Source organism: Magnolia sinica, chromosome 15 (assembly GCF_029962835.1).
Source record: "Magnolia sinica isolate HGM2019 chromosome 15, MsV1, whole genome shotgun sequence".
Classification (NCBI taxonomy): domain Eukaryota; kingdom Viridiplantae; phylum Streptophyta; class Magnoliopsida; order Magnoliales; family Magnoliaceae; genus Magnolia; species Magnolia sinica.
The window spans coordinates 48,573,338-48,584,379 of record NC_080587.1 but is presented as its reverse complement, the minus strand read 5'-3'; the positions used below and the strand labels follow the sequence as shown (position 1 = coordinate 48,584,379).

Genomic DNA, 11,042 nt, shown 5'->3' with positions numbered 1-11,042 from the left:
GCATTTCTCTTTTATTGGCAATGCACAAAATGAATTCCTGTGCCCAAATCGTTTTACAATTAGGCTTCATATGTTTTCAAATACAAGAGGGGACATTTCTTACTAATGAAAAATTGTTTCCTTACACGTGTTTCACGTGCGTATGTCACCGCTTGAACCTCCAACACTTGATGGCCGATCCCTCTAACAAAAAATCATTTTGGTTTGATATTCCAAACAATGCTTTAAAACGTATAAAGAGCTCTAACTCAACTTGCCTGACAAAGCTCGACCATATTTCACCAAGAGTACTCATCCAGCCTGATCAACCCAGAAGCATGGTCATGACTTAGTCAAAACTCAAGAAAAACTCTGCTCAGCTCCAAAAAAAAAAAGAAGAGAAACTTAACAAAATCTCCAGTAAACTCATTCAACTTGGCATAACTTGACATTATCTATATTAAATATGCTAAAGAAACTTTTTTTTTAAAAAATAAATAAAAAAATAAAAAAAAATAAAAAAAAATAAAAACATCTGGATCTTTTGTAAACTTGCCCGAGTTTTTGAGTCGACCCCAACTGGATTTGAAGTGAAATTGACAGTCCATGTTCATTATACTGTAAATGGACTGATCATTGTTATAAACCATCGTTGATGTGGCCCCCCACCTTTTAGGACGGATTGCGTCCTACCCCCCGCCCGGACTGTAATCCGTCTGGGCAGGGCTCTGTGGAGCCCAACGTGATTAAGTGTTTTATCCACACCGTTCATTGCTTTTCTCAGATCATTTTAAGGAATGATCTTAAAAGTGAAGCAGGTCCACAGCTCCTGTGGACCACAATAAAGGAAGCTGCAGTGATAATGACACCCACCGTTGAAACCTTTCTAAGGATCACCGTGATGTTTATTTACCATCCAACCTATTCATAAGGTCATGTAGCCGTGGATGAAGCTTTTAATGGTGGATGTTCAATCCCCACTTTGTGGTCCACTTTTGCCCTGTACCTGCCTCATTTTTTGGCTCATATATACCATAAAACGATATGAGAAAAACGATGTGAAAAATCACTTCATCAGTAATCTCAGCCACACATTCAGTCTCTATGGAAATGAGTACTTCAAATTCATTTTAGCACAATGGCCTGATCGTTGGTCTGGACTATCCATAATCTGGATCCCAACCTTGATTTTACATTCCTCTCAAAAATCTTTCCTCTTCTTAACAGTTGATTTGTAGGCCAATATATAAATGGTTAATTGAGGATATTTTAGTGATTCGTCCATCCATGGTGGGGCAGAACCAGCAACGGTCTAGATACGTGACCACATTCCACCTTGTCAGAATCGAAATCTCGTGTACAAAGGGAACAAACGTGAGTCATTTCAATTGATAAAAGAGATCGTTTGATCCTCCACACATTCATTTATTGAAGGTAAACTACAAGTACTAATTGAAAACACCCTAATCACACTTCCCACGTTACTTTTTCCTCTACTTGCAACAAAATATTAAAAACAGAAGAAATTTATTATTATTTTTTATTTATTTATTTAAAAGCACAGCCCTATTCATGGAACAATCACTAAGGGTGTGTTTGGATGCACTATCAAATTGAATTGCAATTACTAGCCTAGTAAAATAGCAATGATGAAATTGCAATATCTTTCTGGAATTCATATTCTTGATCTGTGCTCGAAACTGCAATTCAAGGGATGATACTTCATCATGGATCCCAGGAAGAATTACAATCTCTTGTCATTTGCTGTTTATTAGTCAGACTTTCTGCAATCCAATTGACTTGTTCATCCAAATGCAACCTAAGGGTGAACAATAGCCCTAGAATAAGAACCTTCAGCCTTCTTGCTGGAATCAAGAGGGAAGAAGAAAGGATAGATCTCATATCTAACGTAGCAGCTGCTATAAAGAACGCGACAACCCTTCCTATATTCGCAATAGGTATGAAAACTTGAAACCGCAGTAGCCAAACACTGCGCACATGATAGTCTCGACAAATCTCCAGTGCATTGCACCAAGGCATAGATGGTCACAAACGGCGAGAACTTGAGCTTATCCTTACCCAACCCACGACTAGTAGGGCCCACCCCTTGCGCTCGCACTCGATCCATCAATCCTCCCAACTTCTCAACGAAAGCTTCTGGGTCTGTTGCATTCTCCACATTGAAGTAGAACACCCCGAAGCTGGTGTCCAACTTCCCTACAAAGTCTTCAGTGTCATAGCGTAGGAAGCAGAAGTCGAACCATATTCTTGCATCAGCTTGGTTGGTGCAGACCTGGCGGATCTGTTTTGCTGCATCGGCAGTGCATTTCACACACTCTTCAGTGCTCACATCCCCTCTACACTGGGCGAGGCCATAGATGGCATCCTGGCCACTGCCAAAGGAGGTGTTTGCGAAGCCAGATAATGGGGTTTTCACGACTAGTTGGGAGAGTACATTATCGATGTTTGATGATGTTTTGGCGCGGGTGTAGGTCTTGTCATTGTTGCAGAATTCTGCCAGCCGGTCTTCGGATTTTGCTAGTGTAAGTAGGAAGAAGATAAGAAGATGATAGAACAATGCCATAGTTTTTTATTTTTATTTTCTTTTTTGTTTGGTTTTATAAGCTTGGGTTGATTATTTATGCCTCAGTGGTGGCCCTTCGGATGGCAGTCTTTGTTGACTATGATTAGAAGATAAGAAGATGATAGAACAATGCCATAGTTTTTTTTTTTTTTTTTTCTTCTTTGTTTGGTTTTATAAGCTTGGGTTGATTATTTATGCCTCAGTGGTGGCTCTTCGGATGGTAGTCTTTGTTGACTATGATTAGTCGCCTCCACTGACTTTTGCTGGACCCACACGGTGTCGCCAAACTATCCAGGCTGGCACGTATTGTGACTGGTGGACCATACTGTGCAGATGAGCTGAAGCAAAATTCGTGCCATTCCACTTATTAGGATATATGCCCACTTGTAAGTGGAATAGTGGCTGCTATCAAACAATCCTGTTCTTTTTGGCGTTTTTTTGGCGTTTTTTCCAACCTGAGGAGCGGATTGAATGGATCTTTTGGCGAGATCATCTATAATGGTCCATCTATTGATAATACCATAGAAGAATGAGATTCTCAACCCTGTGGAGATCTTGGAGGGATAATATTTGTAACAAAAAAATTATATATATATATATATATATATATATATATATATATATATATATATATATATATATATATGTTAACAAACAATCTAAGGTGAATGGTATCAAAACAAGATATATAAGATATTATAAAAATATGGAGAGATTGATTTGAGCTTGGCGCGTTGGAAGATCTTATCACAATCTTATAGCTTTGAGGCGTAGGAGGTGCATGGTAAAAACCGGGAGGAAGATATCATTTTCTTTTCCCTCAAATATAATCCTCTAATCCACAATGAACCTTCAATCGACGAGGGACAGAGGTTATTTAGAAATTACGAATGAAGTTTGTTTACAAACCTCTCTTACGTAACTTATATAAACCTTGAGCTCTAAATTTATAAGTTTCATGAAATAATAAATTTTTCTAGAAAACTTGCTAAAAATAGCTAATAACTTTTTAACTAATTCAAAACTCATTAACATTACGTGAACATAAACTTTAAGTTGTTTCATGACTCTCTAAACCATAAAATACCTATAAAAAAAAATCATAATTTATTAAAAATAGAAATTTAACCAAGGAAATCTATGGCTGTAATCTCCCGCATTCAATTTAGGATACTTAGCCGATGAGAATCCTCTAGCTATGTGCAACATTAAGTGAATAAGAAAAGGACACAAATCATTGTGTTTATCAAAAATTATCTCATCGAATGACTTCATGTAGAAGAATGTTGTCAATTGAGTCGTTGACAATTTTCCACTTGATAAAATCGACTGATGCCATATCTGGAGCTCAGCCATAGCCAACACTTAATGTTTTACCTTTCTTTATATAATAACTACCTGGTTGATGGGACGTGTGAGAGTGAGGAGACATGTGTGCTATTTTTCAAGGAATCGACATTTATTGCAGTTGCTTATTCTACCATCCTAGGAATACGATTCGGCACCACAACCCTTAATTCGGTTATTCTAACCTTCACGTCTTATCGCATGTGGTCATTAAAGACCACTGATGATGCTTATCAAATTATTGTTCTCTTATGTTCTGTATCCAACACCTCCCTATTACCTCCAAACTATCTACAAACTTGGCCCTATTATGTCTTCCTTGATCTTCTATGCACACTAACTTTCTTAGAGAAGATTCTCACTGTATGGATTGATTATTTCTCTAAATCTAATCTCCTCCATGACCTTTATCCTTTTTTTTTGAGATAATATCGAGGCTTCGCAATCCTAACCACCTCTAAAGGAAATTTAGAAATTTTATCCAAACTGCAGCACCTTAGGGATGATTATTTCAAGACAAATTTAAAAGTCCACAAATATACCGATCTGATGAAGGAGCATTCTATTGTTCATATGGAGTCCAATACTCTTTCTGCCCACTATGACATGGCATGGAGCATTGTTTTCACTAGAACCGTCAACACCATTTTAACAAGGCAATGTTGCAAATGTTCTATGTCCAACGTAAGGAGTTGGCTGATGATCTTAATGAGACTAAACGTCTTTATCCTGGGAGAGATCTCCTTGACTCTCGGGAGCTTATGGCCCTTGTGGAAGCTAAAAGCGAGGTCGTTATAATCAACCACCGCACTAATGAAGTTTTGACTTTCCTCGACCATATTACAGTTGAGGATCAAACTTGAAAAAGCCAGAAGAAGTAGGCAGAGGAGGTTAGATCTTCCATGCTCAAAGTGTTTGAGGAAATTAAGTTCGCTTATACCTAAGCCGTTAGATCGGCAGAAGACCCTTGTCTATGTTTTTGTAAGCCTTAATCCCCTCTTTTCATGATTGACAATTGGATACTTATTAATCATCTCTTGTTCTGCTACTCGGCTCAACCCTTCACTACCCCCCATAAAGAAAAGTAGTAAGTCTTCAAGAATCGACCGTTAATTAGCATTCTCACGACCTTTCCATCCTCATTACACAAGAGATAAGCTTCACCCTTAAGGACTTGAATGACAATTTAGGGCTCATGCCATGTGGGTGCCCATTTCTTACCCAATGTTTAGCCCTAATGCCCTATGGGTAAGGATATATCCAAAAGGATAATAATCCCAAGTGCAAGCTTTCGATGTAGTTTTAACTCGGCGAGACCAAGATTAAATCCACAAGGACTTATACTTGTACCTTCTCTAAAACACTTTTAAAACTAAAACTAACTATCGAATTGTATTTTAAAAAGTAATTATTGAAATTTAATATTTTAAATAAAAATGAATAAAGTAAGACAATAGAGTGTCAAAAATCCACTTATAATCATTTTTAATGTATAATTCACTTGATTGAATTAGATGACTCAATTCGAATCGAAGTCTTATCCTATCCAGCCAAATAATAGAGCGATTAATTCATCATTCACAAACCAAACTAGATCTAAGCTTTAGTTTATTCAATTCCCACATAAAGCACTAAGTATTGATCAGAGGAAATTCAAAGCATCTATCTATTGAGGGCCAAATATTGCATATTAGACTCTAGTTATTACCTAATTTTATGAACATGATACAATTTAACCTCCTATTTTAATCATGTTTTTATTACAAGGTGAATTTAAGAGCTTGGACTGAAAAAGGGTACTAAAGGCATGGATTTAATGCTTACAAATCACCAAGGTAAGGGACGGATCATAAGGGACCGAGATTAAAAATTTTACATGGCAAAGATATGAGGAAATCAAGTGACCAATGATAAAGAGGCCTAAAAGTTGTCCTGAAAGTCGTCCTAAATGCAAGATGATGGGGTTCCCACCATCCGTTTGGCTTAAAACTTTATATTTGGCCTGAGGACCATAAAGTAACCGTACACGTAAAATTTCAGCTATTGGATCCATATAGAAGTGGCCCAATAGACAAATCAGCTTATAAATTACTCATCCGAGGCCCACCTGATATCTGGATATGCTTTAATTTTGGTCTTAACCCCTTAGATTGGATGGAAGAGTGGATGAATGGAGTAGATTTATTAGAAACATCACAAGTGGACCCCACTGGCAGTGCCAGTACATAGTGCACAAGTGCAACTCCCATACATCGGACTCGAATTGTGGTCAAAGGCAGGTTGACCCGACCCCATCTCGCTATTTACACAGTGTATGTACCCACGTTAATTGGGAGATGTAGTGGGCCACCACCTTCTTCCATTTGAATGATCCGAACCGTCCATTTGATTTAGGGGGTGGGACCAACCGTACCCATGAAAATCTTTTGGTCTCATGCATGTGTACACACGCAGATCACCGTCAAATGCGGGATGAATGACGAGGTAATTTGATACAGTTAGACGCATCAAAACTCGACCAAAACCACCCTTTTAGACCGAAATCTTGCTAGGAATCCAAAGAACGAGGTGAATTTCACTGAAAACATCACTATGGGGCCCACCGAACATCCCAGCGCAGTTTTTTACGCAAATACGCATGACCGCACGTCTGGCTCTCTGTGGGCCGTTGTATGAGCTTGGACACGATCGTTTCGAAGATCTAGACCATCTAAAAGGTTAAGAAGGGGTCCATGACCTTAGCCAATAAGTCAAATCCTGGCAATGGGTAAGTTATCCATGCTAAAAGTAGGCCAAACACGGTTCACAGTTCGTGGTTCTTACGTTGTTGCTGCGTAAACAGGTTACGCACGTAACCTGTATCTCTGCCGACTCTAGCACTGCCTCACATAGGCTATAAAAGGAGAGGGATAATGTGGAGAGCATCTTCTTAGGGACATGGAGCACTAGAGAGAGAGAGAAAGAGCATGGCTGACATCATCTATCCCTCTTTCGTCTTGGGTTTTTCTTTTCCTTTAATGTTTTTTTTTTCTAAGATCTTAGTTTAATCATGTCTATGATAAGCTAGACCTCTTAGCTAGGGCTAAGAGGTGAAGCTTGTAGTGTGATGGGGCGTTGTTTATGGCTTTGATTCATGTTACATTGAACTATCCTTGATTTTGGTTTGATTAGAAGGAATATTCATAGCTTTTAATGGTTTATTGTGACTTAAATTATAATGGATCTACGATAGCTTTGAGTATGTTCATTTTATTATTATGATTGTGAAGTTAGGAAGCCCTGTTGTTCACCATCGTCTCATGGACATGGTTAGATGATGGAATCCTTCCTAATGTTCATAACCCTTTTAGATTGGTTGTAGATTGGTTAAGTTCTGTTGTTTACTTTGTCTCATGGGCATGGTTTTATGATGGAATCCATTCTAATTCTCATACCTCTCGTGTATTGAAAACTAAATCAAAGGAAGTTCATATTTGATTTTTAATGGAATATCTTCCAATTGGATAAAGATAGGACTCTGATTCCAGTTGTGTTCTTGAATCAAGCATAAATCTCCCTGATCTCTACAAGTGGATCCTTGGAAACCCTAGTTTCCCACCTTTGAATTCTATAAGTTTTAGTTAACAATTATTCTCTTAAATTTTTCCGATTTAGATTACATCTTCTTATAGTTCTAGTTCTAGTTACTTTCAGATTACATACAAGGTTTAGTCCTTGCGGATTCGACCTCAGTCTTACCGAGATTATTATTACATCGCAACCCTATACTTGGGGTGTGAACAAGTTTTTCGCACCGTTGCCATGGATTGACGGTTACATTTTTCTAAGATTAACTAGTTTTAGAATTAGGTTAAGATTATGGTTTTTCTAGTTTTTAATTCTAGGTTTAGGTTTTCTATTTGATTAATAGAAACTAACCTAACTTTCTTGTTTTGTAGGACCCTGATATAGGCTTTCTAAATTGGTAATCTCTTTCTAATTTTTCTATTTTTCTATTAGAGTTTTATTTTATATTTTTAGAAACTTTCTATTTTTCGGATCTCTTTTATTTTTAGAAACTAACTTATTCTAATTTAGGTTTAGAACTTTCCTAATTTGTTTTTAGAAACTTTCTATTTTCTATTTTTTATAGGAATTTTTCCTTTTTAGAAACTAGTTTACTTTCTATTTTTTTGGGGACTTTCTAATTCTAGACTTTTTATTTTTAGAAACTGACTTGTTTTGTTTTGTTTTGCAGGTTTTTAACTTAGGAATTTCTAATTTGGTAACTTCTTTACAACTTTCTTTATCTTTATTTCTAGATTTATATTTCTTTTCTTTTTTAGGTTTAGGTTAGAATCTAAGATTGAGGGCAACGAGTGTTTCATGCCCAAGTGGGTCCGTGACAACACTCGACGTCTCTTGACTGAATGAGGATTGGTTGAGGGGTTGACTATCCATCGCAGGACAAGACATCGCTTGAGATCCCTAGAGTTAATTGAGGTTATGGCTGCAAATCAACTGGCTAATCAACCAGAGGACTACCTCAACCTATGGTTGGGGAAGTCTAGGATGAGAATGAGGTGCATCAAGTACCCTCGTATCATACTTTACGAGATTATTTACAACCAGCAGGGGTGAGCATGCCCTCATGCATGATTTTTCCAGAGAATACGGGACACATGGATATCAAGACAGCGGTGATCCAACTCCTTCTTAAATTTCATGGGCTTGAGTCAGAAAATCCATACTTGCACCTGAAAGAGTTTGATGAGATCATAGCCACTTTATACTTTCCTAACATGTCTGATGACACAGTCAGGCTAAAACTCTTTCCCTTTTCTTTAAAAGAGAAAGCTAAGACGTGGTTGCATTCACTACGTCCTTGATCTATTGTCACATGGAATGATATGATAAGGGAGTTCATAAAGAAAAATTTTCCACATCATAAAACGAACACCCTTAGAAACTCAATCATGAACTTCGCCCAAAAGGAGGATGAAACATTCTTCTAATGTTGGGAGCGGTTCAAGGATCTTGTTAGTTCATGGCCATAACATGGATTTGAAACGTGGTGTATTACACACTTCTTTTATGATGGTCTGACATCTTCCATGCACCAATTGGTCGAGACAATGTGCAATGGGGAATTCATGAACAAAAATGTCGATGATATGTGGGACTACTTGGATAGACTTGCTGAAAACGCACAATCATGGGATACATACCCAAAACCAAGTATCGTGTCTAGGCCGACTCAATCCAAGGAGAGGGGTGGAATTTATCTCCTGAGAGAGGACGATGATATCAATGCTAAAATGGCTTATCTTACCAGGAAACTTGAGGCCATAGAATTAAAAAGGATAAGTAAAAGGAAATTGTTTGCGGTATTTGTTCTTGCAACGTTCACACAACTAAAAATTATCCAACAATACCTACCTTTCAAGAGGTGTTGAATGAGCAATCCAATGTTGTGAACAATTACCAAAGACCTTTCAATGGACCTAACTCCAATACATACAATCCTGGTTGGAGAAATCATCCAAACTTTAGTTGGAGGAATGGACAAACTACTACCCCTCAAGGTTTCTTTAATCAAAATCCAAATCAAGGGAAACCTCAAGAAGAACCAGTTCAAAATTCCACACAAAAACTTACTCAAGCAATATGAGAACTTACAAAATTTATGCAAAAGATGGATTCACATAGGACGGTTATAGAAAAGGGGATGCTTCCTGCTTAACCTCTCCCTAATCGTAAACCGCAATACGAGATAAGTGATCTAAGCTCTTCAAATCAGATGGAGCAAGCTAAATCAATCACCACTCTTAGGAGTGGGAAGACCATTGAAAAAACCACTCCGGTTAGGGTTGAAAAGCCTAAGGAACTGGAAGATGACAAAGATGATGGATCTAGTCATGCTCCACAAGAATTAGAATTGGAACCTCAAGGGAAGCCGGTTGCTCCATTTCCCCAACGGTTGGTTGCACCAAAACCTGTCTCTAACTCTCAAGATATTTCAGAGGTGTTGAAACAAGTGAAGGTCAATATTCCTCTACTTGATGTCGTAAAACAAATACCTTCATATGCTAAATTCCTGAAAGACTTGTGTACGACCAAATGACGACAAAATATTCAAAAAAAAATCTTCTTAACTGAGAAAGTGAGTGCCATCCTAAAGCAAAATGTGCCACGGAATTCAAATATCCTAGTATGGGCTAACTCGAGAGCCTCCCGTCTCAAGTCAGGGATGTCAGGAACACATAACCGGCCACGAAATCGTAGGCCCTCATCAGAACTAACACTCCAGTCGGAGTTCTCATCTGTACCAACCCGCTTCCTCATCTTCACCAAAAGCTCATCATCTTCCTAAGCTGCAACGATCTTCTCATCGATAAGGGGCTGTACACGAATGTGTGCGATAACCTCATACGGCTCAACCACCGTAAGCTTCTGCTCAAAATCTCGCACGAACTCCAACATATCCCACTCTTCTATCATCAGCGGAGCCGCAAACTCAATAGCCTTCTTGCGACTCAACGCATCTACCACAAGGTTCGCCTTGCCCGGATGGTAAGAAACATCGAACTTGAAGTCCTTCAATGTTTCCATCCATCGGCGCTGCCTCATATTCAAATCACGTTGCGTGAAAATATACTTAAGGCTCTTGTGGTCGCAAAAGAGCTCGAACTCCTCACCATAGAGGTAATGTCTCCAAAGCTTTAATGCGAATATGACAGCTGCTAACTCCAGGTCGTGCGTAGGGTAATTCTCTTCGTGTTTCCTCAACGACGTGAAGCATAAGCAATCACCCTGTCCTTCGGCATAAGGACACAACCTAGGCCAATGCGAGAGGCGTCGGTATATATAATATACTTAACCCCTTGTTCGGGCAATATACAGAGGCGGACGTCAACTTGTCCTTCGCTCCGAAAAGCTAACTCCGCCTTTTCACTCCAAGCAAACTTCAAATCCTTCCGTGTCAACTACGACAACGTGCAGGCATCACGCCCGAAATCCGGCACTGAGTATATCCGACCCCGATTCCGTACCCGCAGGCATGACTTATGTTTTGTATGTTTACACTTCATATTCCACGCATATATTTACAAAATAACCTCATTCATAAAATATAACAATCCAAAATTTTAAT

General features: G+C 38.5%; 1 protein-coding gene and 1 non-coding gene across 2 annotated transcripts; both read right to left on the bottom strand.

Annotated features, from left to right (window-relative positions):
* Positions 1 to 1,626: 1,626 nt before the first annotated feature.
* On the bottom strand, positions 1,627 to 2,578 carry LOC131227090 (cysteine-rich repeat secretory protein 55-like). Its single transcript, XM_058222790.1, has one exon. The coding sequence runs from the start codon at positions 2,561 to 2,563 to the stop codon at positions 1,799 to 1,801; it is 765 nt and encodes a 254-aa protein (XP_058078773.1). The 5' UTR covers positions 2,564 to 2,578; the 3' UTR covers positions 1,627 to 1,798.
* A 6,269-nt stretch (positions 2,579 to 8,847) lies between these two features.
* On the bottom strand, positions 8,848 to 8,954 carry LOC131228351 (small nucleolar RNA R71). Its single transcript, XR_009162857.1, has one exon. It is a non-coding gene; the product is annotated as a small nucleolar RNA R71 (small nucleolar RNA).
* Positions 8,955 to 11,042: the final 2,088 nt, after the last annotated feature.